Source organism: Perognathus longimembris, chromosome 4 (genome assembly GCF_023159225.1).
Source record: "Perognathus longimembris pacificus isolate PPM17 chromosome 4, ASM2315922v1, whole genome shotgun sequence".
In the NCBI taxonomy this organism is placed as follows: domain Eukaryota; kingdom Metazoa; phylum Chordata; class Mammalia; order Rodentia; family Heteromyidae; genus Perognathus; species Perognathus longimembris.
This window is the reverse complement of record NC_063164.1, coordinates 40,784,010-40,802,789: the sequence shown is the minus strand read 5'-3', so window position 1 is coordinate 40,802,789 and position 18,780 is coordinate 40,784,010. Positions and strand designations below refer to the sequence as shown.

Below are 18,780 nucleotides of genomic sequence, written 5' to 3'. Positions count from 1 at the left end.
GATTAATTTCCTCCTCCACTACCCCCCCCCCCACCCCCGTCAACAGGGAGTGACTCACACCCCAAGTTCCAAAGGCCCTGGATGGAGAACGTGACCCCGCCCCTCTATCCCCATGGTGTCCAACGTTTCAGGCAGGAACGCGGAGGTGGGGCCTCGGGGACAGTGGGTTCACTGGCCAGTACTGGTCCGGTCGAGACAGAGAAAGGACGGGAAGGGAATCCAGGGAAGGGGTCAGGGCAGATTGACGGTGAGGCTCAGGACAGCAAGCCAACCATGGAGCTGTACCTCAGTGCTTGCGCCAAAGCTGCCAATGTGGCCGCCCACAAAACAAACAGCAGCACCGTGGCCACCGACAGCCAGCAGTGTGGAGACGTGAGTGGCCATAGCCTGGCGTCGATGTTCTCGTTGGGGCCTAGTGGAGAGCCCCCACGCAGCGGGCCACGAGGTTCCAACCGTCCAGCTGGAGACCTGGAGTGGGTGGATTTAGAGGTGTCCTGTAGAGCAGGCACTTCAAAACTCTGAATGATTCCTGCGTTTCTTTGTTTGGAGTGGGCGGAGAATGGGAGATTAGTCTTAACTAAATGAACAGTACCTAAAAGACAAAAATCACCAATTATATCTGACAGGGAGCCCACAAAACCCAGTTTCCCGGGGTGGGAGCAGCTCAGCTACTGGATCTGCCCCTTGGGGTCAAGCTACCTGTGATCCCAGGAAGTGATACAGTATATTTTACTACGAATATAAGTGAAAAGGTAAAAAATGTTTTTAAATCGTTTGACACTAGTTTTCTTTACCCTTTTCTACTTGCTCTAAATTCAGAGATGTCAGTATCTAAAGGAATTTTCCGTAACATTACATGAACAACAAGGTAGTAGTAGGAATAATAGTAGTAATAGTCATCATCATCATCATCATCATCATCAAACCAGGTCATACTGAAGATATTTAGATGCAGATTATGCAATATCAGTATGGGTTGGACTAAATCATATATATATATATATATATATATATATATATATATATAATCAAACTGAATTACAGAGAGGTTACAGTTTGGACTAAATCTTGACCCAGGTAATGTAGATTCTCAGTCAAATAGAAATGTATATAAAAAATAGAAATGTATATGAAAGCATATAGACCTTTTTTTTTTTTTTTTGCCAGTCTCAAGCTTGAACTCATGGCCTGGGCATTGTCCCTGAGCTTCTTTTGCTCAAGAATAGCGCTCTGCCAATTGAACCACAGCCCCCACATGAGCCACAGTGCCACTTCTGGCTTTTTCTGTTTATGAGGTACAGAGGAATCGAAGCCAGGGCTTCATGCATGCTAGGCAAGCATTCTGCCACTAAGCCACATTCCCAGCCCATAGACTTTTTAAAATAATAAAACTTCATATCTCTGAAGTGCTTTTTAATTTGTATAAAAATAAGATTGATTGAAAGGTGAAAGATTGTCAATGTTAGCTGGCCTTTCATTATGTCTTTTCATTTTAACCAATAGTGACATGGACTAAATTCTCTCTAAAACATTTTTCTGTGACTTGAAGGGTATGTCTTTTCTCACACCAAGTGAGGAAAGGGCATTTTGCAATGATTTTTATGGTTAGTATTGTAACTCTTTATTAACAGTATTCCATCTCTATTTCTAGAGGATCTCAACATCATCCCAGCGCCTGATCCTGAGAGAGACTCAGTCTTATTCAGATTCATGTTTCTTATACCCACCTATCCTCACTAGGAAAATACTTAGTTTTTATCTACTTTATCCTCAGACTGGGAGAACCCTTTCCCCATCTATGAATCTGAATCATGTTTCAAGGGTCTTTGTAAAGTATCACCAATCTCAACTACCATATCTTTGCTCAAATTCACATATTCATGGCTTGAATGTTCTTCCTCAACGCATTCATAGCAGATTGTCATGTATATTTCCCTGAAACCTTTTCCTCTTAAGAACACATTAGTTCTCAATATTTCTATCACTACCTCTCTACCTTTCATTGTATATCATGTCATCAGAAATAAGTAGGGTTCCTTGATATGTGACACCTGCCTGGTATCTGAGTCACCTAGGGCTCCTATAACAGACTATGTATCATAGACTATGTATCATAACGATAAGGAATTTACTTATCACAGTTCTGGAAGCTAGAGGTCTGAAAACACTGTACTGAAAAGTTGGGTACTGATTATGACTCTCTTGTGGCAGAAAGAGAACTAGAGAGCTCTCTGTAGTGTCTTTTCCATGGTTTTTTCATCTCATTTGTAAAGTAGCACCTTCAAGAGTTAATTACCTCCCAAAGCTCCAGCATCTGAAGTCATTGGGAATTAAGAATGCAATACATATTGAAGGTAGAAAGGGGGGATAGTCAGTCTGTAACACATGGAACAAAACAAAATTTCACATGTTAAAAATAGTCTATTCTACTTCAGTAGAACATATTAATTAGAAATATGTCAAATTCATTGTTTTGAATCTTTCTCTATTCTTCCCTCCCTCTGTTTTCCCTCTTAATGATTATTTACAGCTAAAGAGGATTTAAAAAAGTCTTCCCTGTCACCAGTAGTTTATGCCTGTAATCCTAGCTACTCAGCAAGCCGAGATCTGAGAATCTTGGCTCAAAGCCATCCTGGACAAGAAAGTCTGTGAGACATTTATCTCCAATTAACCACCAGAAAAACCAGAAGTGGCACTGTGGCTTAAGTGGTAGAGCACTAGCCTAGAACTGAAGAGTTCAGGGACTGTGCCCAGGCCCAGAGTTCAAGCCGCATGACTGACAAAAAATGTTTTCTTATTGAACTGCAGAATAATTATAGGTTATCAAATTTTCTGTATATTTTTCTTCAATAAAAAGATAGAAGAAGGGGCTGGGGATATAGCCTAGTGGCAAGAGTGCCTGCCTCGGATACACGAGGCCCTAGGTTCGATTCCCCAGCACCACATATACAGAAAAAAAAAAAAAACGGCCAGAAGCGGCGCTGTGGCTCACGTGGCAGAGTGCTAGCCTTGAGCGGGAAGAAGCCAGGGACAGTGCTCAGGCCCTGAGTCCAAGGCCCAGGACTGGCCAAAAAAAAAAAAAAAAAAAAAAAAAAAAAAAAGATAGAAGAAAAGAGTTTAAAAAACTATTGCCAAGGTGATGTACAGAGGTGTTACATTTACATACATAAGGCAGTGAGTACATTTCTTTTAAAACTTGTTACCTTCCCCCTCATTTTTCTCTTACCTTTCTCCTCCCTAATTGCCACCCCCACTCTGCTGAGTTGTACAGCTAATTTCTAACATATTGTCCTGTATCACTGTTACATTGATTCACCTTTTATCCTGGGAAAGGAGTTTTGAATGCTACCTCTGTAAAGAAATGTTATTTATTGAGAAGATACATCTACTTTGATTTAAATATAACATAATTTGTATATAACTTTGAACTTCGCATATTCTAGAAATATGTATAAATAACAGCTCTGAGGCAATCGCTTTAAATCATAATGATTTTTTCTATTCTTTTTCCAAAGATTAAAATATAATAATTGACATTGGTATTCCTTTATGTGTGGAACATAGTGCTTTGATCTGATAGGGAGGCAAAGGCAACAGGAGAATCCTAGGATTGGCATGTTTGCTTAAATCAAATTATTTACCAGTCCCTTCTTTTTCCTCTTTTTCAGTTTAAAAATAAATAAACTAACATCAGAAAATTGGAGCCATCTGTACACAAACTAGGGCTGTCAAAATGTGCTTGGTACACTACTGAAAAGGACACAATTCTTTTTTTTTCTTTTTTTTGGCCAGTCCTGGGGCTTGGACTCAGGGCCTGAGCACTGTCCCTGGCTTCCTTTTTTTGCTCAAGGCTAGCACTCTGCCACTTGAGCCACAGCACCACTTCTGGCCATTTTCTATATATGTGAGCTGGAGAATCGAACCCAGGGCTTCATGTATACGAGGCGAGCTCTCTTGCCACTAGGCCATATTCCCAGCCCAAAGGACACAATTCTGTTTAATGTAAAAATTTAGCTTTATTTTTGAGTTCTTCTTGACTTATGCTTCCAATATTGCCCTTTTTTCTGTAAATATCATTTTTTCTGTTACTTTTCAAATAAAGGTCTATTTTTACATACTTCCAATATTATTTAACTACAATTAGTCACCAGTACTAAAGGCTGACTTTGTGAGATTTTTCTTTCTCTCAGTCTGACGACAGAACAATCCACAACTTCTAATCATTTATATATTTTAAGAAAAATCAGTGCTATAAAGTGACAGTGGAAGGGTTATCCTGGATTTGTTCAACATATTTTCTGTTTACAGTTTAGTTTATCAGGTTAGTTTATCAGCCATGACTTACTTGTCATGGCTAAAAGTCAACATAAAAACTAAAGTTGACAGCAAAATGTCACCATCCAAATGAAACAGTAAACCCCTTCCTTGACTTACTATGATTGATTATTCCCTTCACGAATATATGTGGACATCTAATCTTTTCACACTGAGTTCAAGACTTTGTGCTATCTATTCTTTTATTTGATTCCTCAGAGTATTTGTTAATTAATTTTTTTTGATAAACCCACTTGGACAGGATTGGTGTTCAGTGTTAAGAAGTCAGAAACAACAAACTTGTGCTCAACTCTAGTGCTGTACTGCTTGAGCCATAGCTCCAGCTCTACTACTGACATTTTAGTTTTTATTTGGAGAAAAGAATCACATAGACATTTCTGCTCTGGCTGGCTTCAAACCACCATGCTCAGATCTCAGGCTCATAAGTAGCTTGGATTACAAGCATGAGCCACTGGCACACAGCCAATAAAATCCTTTTAAATGTAAAATGTTACTACCCTATCATATTCCTCCTGTCTGCTCCCTTTGCAGCTAAGGCAATCTACCTATGTTTGTAGGGTTCCATACAACCAGCCTATGACATATCCATGCATCAGACTTTATTGGTATCTGAAAACAAATTAAACAGAGACATCTGACTTGGTACACAATGTTGCATGGAAGGGCAAATTCTGATTTTCCACCTGCCAAACATATTCCAATTTGTCTTTCTCCTGCTTCTTGATTTGGTATTGCTATGTGTTAAAACTTGTGTTCCTTTCGCAAAACAAACTCAAAACAGAAGGAATGTAAAGGTAACACTAGAACAACTTATATACCTGCTTCCATTTTCCACTGTTCCCCTTGGCAGGTCCTCACATGATAATTTTGAACAATTAATTGACAACATGTTTTAACTCCTCAATGAGTTGAAATATCTGAGTTAATTCTTGTAAAGAAAATGATAAGGAAGTGTTAACTGATTGTCTCTTTCATCCTTGTAAGTAATCATTATTTCAGGTGATATTTGGCCTTTACATGTTCAGAGAGGGCTCATTTCTTGTGAGTTTGCACTAAAGCTCGTTATTCATGTTCTGAAATTATATCATACCATCACTGAATTTTCTTCTGATTATTAGATTTGATTCATTAACTCAAGACTCCTTCATCCTCAAACTTTTAACATCTATCCGCATCAATTATTGGTTCAATTTTCTCCATTTTAACCATATTCAAAAATTTTCTATTTTACTCATTTTAATTGAAATATAACAATTATAATTAAAACCTTATCTTATAAATATAGCACCATATAAAATATATTATGAATACAATATACAAAAATATATGCATGATAATATATACATAGATATATAATTATATGTATAGATACATACAACCAACACTATCTTTTAAATATAGTGCATTGACTTTTTTTTTTCTAAGCATTCCTTAAAGATTCCTTTAAAATTATATACCATTCCCTTTCTTTTCCTTCTGTCTTTTTCAGCTCAGGGCAAGAGGCTGAGGCAAATGAGGTGTGGAGCTAATAGTGAGGCTTTCATTAGAATCACTCACATAGTCCAAGAGAAGAAGGAAAGTAGCTCTCTTGCCCAAAGTTCTGTTGGAGGTTTATCCTCAGTTTCCTCCCACAATGGTTTGTTTTGTAGTCATTCCAATAGGGTACTTAAAAGTGAAAAGTCATTATTTTACTTTGTAATATTGTAAAAATCTGTGTTTGCAGCTTTTTCGACCTTCCTATGATTTTAACCTGACTGATCCTTACTGTCGACTTTTGGAAAACCAGTATAAAAGTCTCCATGATCCACATTTAAGAGAATATTATAAACGCAAAGATATCCTCCGGAGATTAAAAAAAGGTGGTTACATCACCAGCAATAATAAAGTAGGTTGAAAATTACAGTTTTCTTATTTTTTTAGAAAACATTATCTTCAAATTTTGGTGTTTCCATCTACCTCATTGGATGGCCAAAATCAACTTTTAAACATTTTTTTTTCTTTTTTTTTTCTTTCTCAAATTTTTATTATCAAACTGACGTACAGAGTGGTTATTTAGGTTGGTTATGAGATGATAATTGATGTGCCTTTCAACAAAACACTCAGGAATCATAAAACAAGCAGAACTATTTTCTTTTCCTTTATATTCTTTGTAAATATCAAAGATTATTGGTAATTTGAGAGAGAAAAGCTATACAAATTTTCCCAGTTGAATCATAGTACTGTGTTTAATTTTCCCTCTATAATTATATGCTATACACTTTACAGAACCTTGAGACTAAATGGAAGGTAAGAAAATTCAGCAGTTTAAAATCCGGCTAAAATATTATGTTGTACTATAAATACTTATACCTACAATAATAATCCAATTGTAACTATTTGGACTTGTTATTTCAATACTGAATGTGAGTTCTAAATTTCTTATAGTATAACTTGCAATAATCAAGTCAGATTTGGGAGGAGGGATTTTTCTATTAAATAACAAATGCAGAAAGACACTACCCATATTACTCTTGAGAGTAATAACTCTTGAGAACAAAAGTTTTAAAGAGTATATGTCATTACTATTTTTCCTCTGGAGAGTGACTGTTATGTTTAATATTTACAAAACTAATAATCTCATATTTTTACTTTTAGATTGTATGCACCTTGAAAGAATTGAATAAGTACAGACAATATCTTACCAGCTTAAAATTAGATTTCGAAAGAAACTATTCAAGGGAACAAGTAAGTTAAAATACATTTTTTTTTGTAAATCAAGGTTAAATAGAGGCTTATTGATATATGGAACATTTACTTACAGTATTTCAACCTTTAGCTATTGATAAAGCAATTAAGTAATTTTTCAAGTGAAAATGTAGAGCAGGAATAAATATTTGAGTGGTGCTGTACTTGATAAGGAGAAAGGAATGAAACAGGTATCAATCTTGCATAGGAGGTTAACTAATTTGCTCAGTAATTAGTTAATGACATTGCTAGTTAATATCTGATGCCAGTAAGAACTGTCTATTGTCACAGCAATAATCTGAAGCTGTTAATCAGATCCGTTTTCACAACAGGAGACATTCACTTTGGTAATATCCATAACATCTTCCAGGAAATTGAAACAACAGGTGCTTTGTGTGCCTGAACCCACACATATGCATCCTTTTAAATTCATAACACATATTCATTTTAAATGAAGTACAATGATTGGAATTATGACAATGACAAGTCGTCACTTCCTTTTCACTCAAAAGTTGTGTGAAGTGTATCTGAGAGTAGAAATTCAAGTTTAAGAAAGTATCTTTTCACAATTTTATATTCTAAATGAGTAAGATAAAAGAAAATATGACTCCTGTATACTTTAAAGTATTTTGTATTTTACCTACCACTGTTCTCTGTTCCTAAACTTTTTCTACTTGTGTCTAATATTTCTGTTTATCATAGGTAAATAAATTAACTGGTTGTAATTTTCAGAGTGATTACATTTTTATTTGGTCTATTCGTTCACATCTCTAAAGGATTCAAAATAGACTTACTTTCAGTCAGTCATTTATACAATGTAGGAATTTCAATTATTTCTGGAAAATATAAATAATTAATTCTTCTTTTCTTCAAACAGGAAATGATTGCAAAACAACTTCATAAGCTGCAGCACCGCCATGAAACGGGTATTACACAGTTTCACAATTGGTTGTTACAGGATGGCACCCAGTCTGTTAAGGACCAGGAGCGGTTAATAAGGCACAGGTAGGTGGAAATGAGCATATATTTTACAAATATATTGTTGATTCAAATAAATTTTAAAATTCTGGAGAGCACTGAAGGCAGAGTTTGTTTTGTTTTTAATGTAGCAGATATTATTTAATTCCTCTGTATCCTTAAGTGGGAAAGGAGAGAAGAGAGACCAAGTATAGGATTCTGAAATTTGATGTTGGGATTATGAAGGGAAATTTCTGAAGTCAGCCTTTCTAATAACACAAGATGTAAGCCACATAGATAACTGAAGGAAACCCAGATCTAAAATCCAGAGAAATATTTTCAGCAAATGCCACCAAGAATAACAAATTTGAGCAGAGTCCTGGAGCCTGCAGTGTCTGCCCTGCTGGGATTCAGAGAGCCCTGCACACCTGATCCACATCTCATCCAGCAAGATGAGCACCAGGACCTCGCTCTAGCTCCAGTGTCTTGCCATGGAGAGTCTGCTGAGCACAACCAGGCCCTGGCCGTCTCTGCCCTGGTGGATCTGCCAGTGCTGCTGTTCCCTGCACTCTATGGAAGCCTATACTGGGGACCACAGAGAGGTATGGAACCTGGCAGAGTCACCAGACCTGGAAACCTTCAAGGCTTCCCTGGATGGGCTCAGTCTGCTACTTGCCGAGAAGGAGCGCCCCAGTTGATGTGAACTTTAAGTACTTGATCTGGGGAAGGAGCGCCCGGAAGGAGCACCAGGATGGAGTTCTGCTCATGGGGGCTTGACCTCCAAGGTCCAAATCTCCTATTCAGACATCTTGCATGACAAACCAGTGAGTTTCTGTTCAGGAATGACTAATCCCACAGTCTTAGATGATAATAGTGGACCTGACTATCAAAGATGGTGCTGAAGATTATCTCCAAGCCTCCCCCTGTTCCAGTGGGCCAGCGAGAGAAAGGAATGAATCCAACTGTGCTCAAGGAGCCTTCAGCTTTTGTCTGACTCCATCATTGAAATCTAGAAGGTTTATGGTGAGGCTGGACTCCATCCAGGAACTGGTGGCAACTGATTTCTCATGAAAAGGAACCATGAAATGATTTTCTGCTTACCTGGGCCAGACAAAGAACCGCCTCAACGTTGCCAACGTGTGCGCTGACTTCTTCTCTTCCAGTCTAAAGGATTTGTGGTATTCCTGCCTGTATGGGGTACATCTGGGGCAGCTGCAGAATTTCTAGGAACTCCATGTTCATGAGGTCTTCATTCTTTATGGATAACTGCCCACCCTCCTCAGGAGCCTGATGCCTTTGAAGACCTTGTCTTTGAGTTCATGTCCTCTGAAGCAAGCCCATATGAGATCTTTGTCCCAGTGTCCCGCACCAGGCAACTCAAGTACCCACATCTGAGGAGTGTGTTTCTGGGCTGCTTCAGTGCTGAGCCCTTGCAAGCTCTACAGGAGCAAGTGGCTGGCATCCTGGGAACCCTGGCCCTGCAGAACTGAGACATCTCCATTGCTCAGCTCTCTGCTATCCTGCCTGCCCAGAGCCAGTGCTCCTAGCTCATCTTCTTCAGTATCTATGGAAACCCCATCTCCATGGCCGATCTGAAGAACCTCCTGAGCCACAAGGCCCGGATGGGCCATTTAAGCTGAGGGCTCTATCCTGCCCCCTGGAGAGCTACCACCCTCCAAATTAGTGCCTAGGGATCATGGACCCTGTTTGAGATTTGCCCAGTGGTGGGCTTGATTGATGGTTGCATTGAGAGCCACAGGGCCAAGTTACAAAGCCCAGATCTGTACTGATTTCTGTCATTGCCACAATAAGTGCCAGTTCTATAGCCTTTGGCCCTTTGGCTCTGGTGGTTACACTAGAGGGTCTCCCTGGCCCTTCTTCTTTGCCTGGAAAATTGGACACATTCCCCTGGGCACTCTTCTGTGCACTCAAAAGTGAAAGCTGCAGTCTGGGAAGGTGGCTTACCAGTAGAGTGCTTGCCTAACATGCATGAAGCCCTGGGTTTCATTCCTCAGCACCACATCCACAGAAAAACCCTGAAGTGGTGCTGTGGCATAAGTGGTAGAGTGCTAGCCTTGAGCAAAGCAAAAGAAGCTCATTGACAGTGCCCAAGCACTGAGTTCAAGACCCAGGACTTGCAAAAAAGGGAAAAAAGAAAAATAAATGAAAGCTGGGACATAACAGCATTCTTCAGGGGTATAGACAACCCCAGGATTCAATGTGGATAGAGGATTCAGGGCCTCTCGTCTTGAGCTTTTCAGTTCAGTCATCGCTACAGTACCCTAGGTGATTCCTGGCAGTTTGAGGGTACATATGTCCCAAACACGCACCATCGGGAGTATAGAGGGCATTAAGCCTGGAAAGAACCGAAGTCTTGGGGAAGTCCCTGATGATCTATTAATTACTATATCAGTCAATAAAGTCATTTTAAAAAGAAAAAAAAAAACAAATTTTTACAATCTGCCACTAAGAACGGACTACATTCAATTTGAGGAAGTTTAGGACAAGTTCAAAAGTAGGACATTTTAAAACTTTGATGCAAATATAGAGATGTATCTATACAAAAGCAATGTAGATTCATTCTGATATTAACTAATTATATTCAATCTTAACATTCCATTCTCAAGGTCATTTCTTAGTATATGAGGGGTTGGTACTTTCCTTTTTCCTTCACTGGGGTAAAAGATTTGTTTTCATTATCTGGCTTGTACATTCTGTAGTTTTATTTCATTGTCATGCCATTAAAAAATCTGATATGTAAGAGACAAGACTATATAAGATTGTTCAAAGACTTGTAAATTAGCAATAAATCAGTCTCCACTTGTTTCTTAGGAAATGAAAATCTGTATATTTTTGTCTGTGAAATCATTTCTTCATTGATCTCAGCCTTCCTTGCAAATTCAGGTTCCCAAACCCACTGTTGTGGATGTTTGCTTATTGGACAAATATTTTTAATTAGACTGCTTCACATTTGACCATTTTTCTGGCTATCATAACAGGACTATAGTAAGATTTTAACAAGAGCAAAATATCATGAGTCAGTCTGGATTGAAGGTCTATGAATAATCCTGGGTAGGGGAAAAAAAATTCAAATTCTTACAGTTCAGAAAATGAAAAGTAAGCAAGGACATGGTTTGGAACATTAAATCAGAAGGTAACACAATAAAGAATTCACCTTCGGTAACATTTGCACCTTTGTTCCCCAGGTACTTAGATATGATAAGTAAGGAATTAGACCAACTAGAGCGCACAGCAGAAGAGCAGCGCCTACTCCGAATGGATAGAGAAGAGAGACGACAACGAGAATACACGAGAAAAAAACTGAATCTTCGTAGAAAAATTGAAGAGGTGAGAGAAAAATTACATAATTTTAGATTTGTAAACAATTTTTTAACTGTAGGCCATATTGATTGGTCTTTTCAAAGTGAAGCAATTTTAAACCCACACACCTTTTTTCATGTCTAGAGTATATAAGTTAGAACATAAAATAGTGGACCAGACCACATAACTTCTTCTCTTAAAGACCACTGTGTGTGACTGGGAATGTGGCTTGTTTGTAGAATGCTTGCCTAGCATGCATGAGTTCAATTCCTCAGCACCATACAAACAGAAAAAAAAACAGAAGTAGCTCTGTGGCTCAAGAGTTAGTGTACTAGCCTTTAGAAAAAGAAGCCAGGGACAGTGCTCAGGCCCTGAGTCCAAGCCCCAGGACTGGCAAAAAAAAGACCACTGTGTTGAGTGGGATTGGGATTGGTGGAGGGGAAAATGAGAGAAGGATGACATTGATCAAGATGCACTGATAACCTTTTGAGATGAAACTACTTTGTACAACTACTTAAAGAATAAAATAAAGGGGCTGGGGATATAGCCTAGTGGCAAGAGTGCCTGCCTCGGATACACGAGGCCCTAGGTTCGATTCCCCAGCACCACATATACAGAAAAACGGCCAGAAGCGGCGCTGTGGCTCAAGTGGCAGAGTGCTAGCCTTGAGCGGGAAGAAGCCAGGGACAGTGCTCAGGCCCTGAGTCCAAGGCCCAGGACTGGCCAAAAAAAAAAAAAGAATAAAATAAAAACCAGAAAAGATGCTACTGAACCTTATCTTGCTAACTTTCCTCTAGTCGTTCATGTAGAGAGCAATTTTTTTTATTTTAATTTTAGTAAAAATAATCACAGGGCTGGGAACATTGCCTACTGGCAAGTGTGCTTGACTTGTATACATGAAGCCCTGGGTTCGATTCCCCAGCACCACATGTATAGAAAACGGCCAGAAGTGGTGGTGTGGCTCAAGTGGCAGAGTGCTAGCCTTGACCAAAGAGAAGCCAGGAACAGTGCTCAGGCCTGGAGTCCAAATAAATAAATAAATAAATAAATAAATAAACAAACAAACAAATAAATAATCAGACCCACTTTCCCAATGGTAATGCCACATGCAAAGACTTCTAAAATCACTCCATGAGTTGGCTATGCTTGACCATTTTTTCTGTTAGAATATTGGCTCGTGTCATTTTCTTAGCAATGGGACAAAACAGGAAGGTGGTACCGGGATGGGAGCATATACAAAATACTGTAACATTATGCCTTCAGGAGTGGAAGACAAAGGAGATGTTACTCCTGACAAGGATCGGAGAAGATGTTAAAAGAGAGCAGAGGGTAGAGGAACAACGGCGTAAGAGCAGAGAAGAGAGCGATAAAAAGGTAAGGCAGCTTTACATCTACTTGGAGCTCTCTGAAGAACTTGTGCTAAGTTGTTTTTGAAGGTAAAACTCATTTTGTGACATGACTATACACATGCATCCTTAATGATGTTATGATGTTCATTATACAGAGATGAAAGGTGCTTCATTTGTTGAGGGTTTTTACTGTTTGTTTTCTGTTCTGTTGTTATATATATTTTTTGAGACTGAGTCTTTTTGAACAATGCCACCTCCTCCCTCATTTTCTCCCACTCTTTTCCTTCCTGATTACCCTTCCTGCAAGTTGGAAAGTTCATTTCCATCATTAGCGTCCAGTCAGTATCACTGTTGAATTGATTCACTCTTTCTCCCACTGTTTCTGTGATCCCTTTCCCTTCCCCAAATCAGATAAACATATACAAATGTAAGAAATATAACCTTATTATTTGGTACAAATACTTTTAACTCCATTTTCATACCATATACATCAGCTATAATTCCTCTAAAAATGGTCATGTTTTATTTCCTTAAAACCTGAAATTCTTTAAAAATAAGTTCTTAGTTTTTACCCACTAAGTAATTTTTAAAGTGTGTCTAGTAATGTGTACTATTGTGTGATTTAGAGTAAATGTAAAAGTTACATAGTTTGGTTTGTACTGCAATATACCAAGTAGGACCTGTGTAAGCAATTTTATACAAGTATTAGGAACTGAAGTACATGTACTTGTCTTTCACCCAATTTGTTACATTGTACTTTTTAATACTTTCTTTTTTTTTTTTTTTGCCAGTCCTGGGCCTTGAACTCAGGGCCTGAGTACTGTCCCTGACTTCTTTTTTGCTCAAGGCTAGCACTCTGCCACTTGAGCCACAGTGCCACTTCTGGCCATTTTCTGTATATGTGGTGCTGAGGATTCGAACCCAGGGCTTCATGTATACAAGGCAAGCTCTCTTACCACTAGGCCATATTCCCAGCTCCCTTTTTAATACTTTCTGAAACTCACTATTGATGTGGTAGGCTCAACTTATTCCAATTTATAGTAATCAGTATTTATTGGTGCTTACTTTTCAATACTATTTTTAAACATTACTGGGTTAAACTTAGAGCATTGTGCATGGTATCAGGTAGTCTTCTACTTGCACCATACTGCCACCTCTTTTTCCTATTGCTATTCTTCAACCAGGCCATCCTAGGATTTATCCAATTTATGCTTCCTGCCCCAGCTAGAGTGCAAAGTGTATGCTACGTACATACCTATGCTTTTCTGTTGAGATGAGGAATGGCACAAACATTTTATCAAGGCTGACCTTGATTCTTTTCATCTCAACCTCCCAAGTAGTTATAATAACAGATGTGAGCCAGATTTTTCAATGCATTTTTATCTGGAAGATCTCATAAAGTTGAGTTCTTTTTTACTTCTGGAAACCTCTGATATTTTTCTGAGTCCAATACAGTGCTCCAGACTCCTCTTCATTTTTCAACAAATATCAGATTATTTCTTGGTTAATTTTGGTGTTGGCTTTTACAAAGGATGAATGTATGACTAGGAAAGAAACAGCATTAGGAAGGGCCCCTGACATATAAGTTCCTGCTGATATGGGCTATCTGAGCCACACTAGTGATAGAGTCATTGAAGCCAGTGAAGCATAGAAATTACCTACTGTTCCAATAAGAAAAAAGATATTCACTAACGTCCAAATTGAAACAAGAGATTAAGGAGAACTAAATCACTGAGGAGACAGACCTGATTCATAAGGCAACAAACTTGATATTCTCAAGAAATCAGGTGTGTTCAGACTGATTCATAGTGTTATTACAACTTCAATGAAAATCATACAAAGATTTCTTTCAGAGAAATTGATAAACTACTTCTAAAGTTATCAAAATCCATTGGGTTGAACTGGCCAAAACAACTGAAATGAAAGTTCAAACTTGGAAGGCTAAGTTTAATCTAACAAATTATTAAAGGAAATCAAAATAATATAAAAATATAAAAAGACCAACATAAATTGTTTTGTACAAAAATATTAAGGGAAAAATACAAGGATTTTGATAACTTTAACTACAAATTAAGCATATAATTTGATGTGACATACATAAACATATACACCACTATATGTTTATATGTGGATATAGAGATATATATGTGCATATATAATCTCAAATAATAAAAAAAACTAAGTAAATTTTCTAAGGCAAAAATGACAATAGACAAAAACTACAGGGGAATATGGCGTATATACTGCTGCTCTCAGAAAAGTTACCCATCTATATGTCTAAGAGCAAAAGAGGGGACAATTCTGAGAAAGCTTCCACCTAAAAATGTTTGGATCTGAGGATAGCAGTTCAAAGCCAGTTTGGGCAGGAAAGACCATGAGACTTCCAATTAACAACAGAAAACTGGAAGTGGCTCTGTCATTCAAGTGGTAGAGCTCTAGCCTTGAGCTGAAGAGTGCAGGGATAGCACCCCAGCCCAGAGTTCAAGCCCCACATCAAATCGGAAAAAAAAATGTTGCAAAATAACTTACAAATTGAACACTAGAAAACACAAATTAAGCTGGCAGCTAGAGCATGGTTCAGACCTGCAATCATAGCTACTCAGGAGCCTGTGATCTGGAGGATAATGGCTCAAGGTTAATGTTGGGCAGAAAGTTTGTGAAATTCATTCTTCAAAATAACCACCAAAAATCTGTGCAGTAAAATAAATTACCCTAAGTGTCAAGAACTTTCTTTTATTTGTATAGAAATAGAAACTTACTCTTTTCTACTTTCCTATGTTTGCTCTCTATGTAAACTTACATGTAAGGAGACAGAATTGACAATTTCTAATGTATGTTTTTGACCAAACATATTACCTAATGTGTTGTCTTTAATATTTTAGAAACAAGCCATGCTAGAGAAAAAGATGGCTTACCATTTACAAAAAATGCAAGACACGGGATTTAGAGAAGATACAGGAAAGAGCACAATTGAATACAGAGGATATGATGGAACAACCCATGAATGTGAGCATAGTAAAGGATGGCATAGCTAAGTGGCATATGCTAATCTATCCCTTAATAATATTCAGTGCTATGTTTCTATCTGCTTAGCACCAAGACTTCATCTAATCATTCCTAACCATTAATGCTGAAATGTGTACATGCATGTAAAAATTATGAGAAATATTTTAGCTGAAGTTTCAAGAAAAATTTTGTCTTTGTAGAAATTTTTTACCCTTTTCTCCACACATATAATGATGTATGATTTTTTTTATTATTGAATGCATGCAAATCTATTATAGAGCAAAAGAGTGTTCTGCTGTGTTGTCAAACAGTAAGAAGGGACAGAATTAGGACATACAGGAGGGGAAGGAGGAAGAAGGGAAATACAAAAAATGGGGAAAGAAGTAAGGAAAAAGTAAAGATGAGAATTTAAAAGGAGAAATTTACAGCAATGACATTGCTACACTCAGTTCATCCATACTTCATTAGATGAGGAACTGTAAAATTGTAGTAAGAGCCTCTCAGATATCAGTGAGTAGTTAATGGCCAGAATGTAAGTGGTACACTGCTTTTGTCTGTGACTACATAGCATTGGGTCAAAAAAGAGCAGTCAATCCTGTTCCTTCCCTATCGTCCTAATCTTGAGTGAGAGACTCTGTAACACTCCAGAAGATAATCTAGTCTCACTTCATTTCTACTTTTAGCTGCCTCAAATTTATTTTGTGTGCATTCCTTACTTAATACTCTGCTCTGATGATCTCTTCTGCTGCCCCTCAAAATTATTACCTATAAATTGCAATTCACACTGCTTGGGCAAGCATTCAGTAAAATATAAATTTCAGTCTTACTCTGACTTCTTTGTTTTGTTGCACACTGTACCCTTAAAGATGGCACTAATGGTCTAGTGGTCACATGAATTGTATATGAAGCTGACTACTGAAAACCACTTCAGCATTATCATTTTCTGGCCACCCAAGTGAGTTAGGCAAATGGTTTCATTTTTCCAGGAGAATTTCATTGTCCAAAATAAAAAAAAAATAATAGCTTCTGTAAAGATCCTTCAAATTCAAGCACTTATTTCATTGCTCTGATCAAATGTTGGTATTGATCATCCTTAAAATGTAGTTTATCTTTTTTTAATTTTTTTGCCAGTCCTGTGGCTTCAACTCAGGGCCTGAGCACTGTCCCTGGCTTCTTTTTGCTCAAGGCTAGAACTCTGCCAACTTGAGCCACACTGCCCCTTCTGGCTTTTTTCTATATAGATGTGGTGCTGAGGAATTGAACCCAGGGCTTCACATAAACGAGGCAAGCACTTTGCCACTAGCCCATATTCCCGGCCCTAAAATGTAGTTTAAATGTCCCACTTCACTGTTTCTCTAATCAATTTTGTCAGCCTACAGTTTTCTGCTCCCTAAGTCTACCAAATCAAGTTCTACCTGCACTCCATTAACCTTTCTTGAGGACAGTAATTGGAAGATCCTCTCCATTGAATCCGTTTAATAATTTGTAGTAATCATAATGTAGTATATCTCTCACTGTCATAATCACTTGTAAAAATGCCACACTTATGTGATATATATGTTAAAGAAAATATGTATACAATATACATTTTTGCTAAATGGATTAAGTATATTTCTTAATTGAGGCAGTGATAGTAATCTCATGGTTCAGATTTTTAATCACCTTAGTCACAATTTTGCAAATCAAATGTTACTATAATAATGCAGAACACTACCAAAGGGAAACAGAGAGAAAATAAATATTAGAAGACTGTTTCACTGACCAACTGGCAAGGTGATAGAGTTTCATATAAATGACATTTGAGCATTTATGTAGTAAGGGTTTTTCCTCTAAACTGCTTAAAAAGAAGCTATCACTTCCTCTATCACAAAACAAAAGACACATGCGGATACAATACTATGAATAAGTTGTTTCTATATTCACTAAATTAAGCTGTATTTGCTTTTGCCATGCTGTAAGGGAATCCAAGAAATGCAATAGCCAGCCAGCTAGGAATCTTCATCCCTGCCCTATGTTGGCATGCAATTCCATAGGCAGGAGATTTGTTACATGTTTTAATAGACAATGGCACTTATTTTCTTTTATACCAGGAAAATTTTCTGTCTCTCCTTTCCTATTTAACTTGGAAGTACAATATTGGCTTTTGTTTGTTTTTTGTTTTGTTTTTACCATTTCACATCTCTCCATCTTCTCCTATCTCAATCTGTCATGTAGATTAGCAAGTGTTTTACCACCAACCAGACTTGACTAACTTGGGAAATTTGGTTATCATCCACATGAAAATTAAATACTTTTATTATTTTCTTTTAAGTTTCTCCAAAGAAGAAAAAGAGATCTGATGAAGTAAAAGTTGTTGGTGAACAGAAATCTTCTAAAGAATCCAACGGTAATTATTTCAGTAAGAAAATACTAAGAGCAAGTAGACTGACTGGGGGAAAGGCTGGGTTTGGAATGATATGTTGTTTTGGGCTAGGAATTTGGCCTAGTGTCAAAAGTGCTTGCCTTGCACACATGAAGCCCTAGGTTCGATTCCTCAGCACCACATATATAGGAAAGGCCAGCAGTGGCACTTTGGCTCCAGTTAGCAGAGTGCTAGCCTTGAGCAAAAAGAAGCCAGGGACAGTGCTCAGGCCCTGAGTCCAAGCTCCAGGACTGTCCAAAAAATAATAAAATATAAAAAAGATATGCTATTTTGATAAAAGCTTAGCAATGAATTATGAAGACTCTGTTGATTTCAGAATTTAATGCCCGGATAACGATTGCAGTTTTCAAATACCCATTATACTGTCATTTTAGAAAAGGTAAAAGAGAGAATTATTACTTGCAAGTACACAGTATAGACTACAGAGCTGATTGATAATACTTTATTTTTTTAATTTTTGAATTAGCATACATTTGTGGTGTAGAGCCTTTCACTGTGTCATTGCCATATGCTCACATATTACACCTGGGAGATATTAACCTTAATAATATTCCCATTCATCTCTTTCTTTCTCCTCCATTTTTTTCAAATTTTTATTATCAAACTGATGTACAGAGAGGTTACAGTTTCATATGTTAGGCATTGGATACATTACTTGTACTGTTT

At 37.7% G+C, this 18,780-nt stretch overlaps 1 protein-coding gene across 1 annotated transcript in view; it reads left to right on the top strand.

The window, feature by feature from the left end:
- Positions 1–273: 273 nt before the first annotated feature.
- Fsip2 (fibrous sheath interacting protein 2) overlaps positions 274–18,780 on the top strand; it is a 70,325-nt gene continuing 51,818 nt past the window's right edge. Inside the window, exons 1-9 of the mRNA XM_048345744.1 lie at positions 274–372; positions 627–752; positions 6,059–6,220; positions 6,970–7,059; positions 7,937–8,064; positions 11,223–11,364; positions 12,601–12,711; positions 15,569–15,692; positions 18,004–18,078. Of these exons, the coding sequence (XP_048201701.1) occupies positions 274–372; positions 627–752; positions 6,059–6,220; positions 6,970–7,059; positions 7,937–8,064; positions 11,223–11,364; positions 12,601–12,711; positions 15,569–15,692; positions 18,004–18,078 (1,057 nt within the window). The remainder of the gene's footprint in view (positions 373–626; positions 753–6,058; positions 6,221–6,969; positions 7,060–7,936; positions 8,065–11,222; positions 11,365–12,600; positions 12,712–15,568; positions 15,693–18,003; positions 18,079–18,780) is intronic.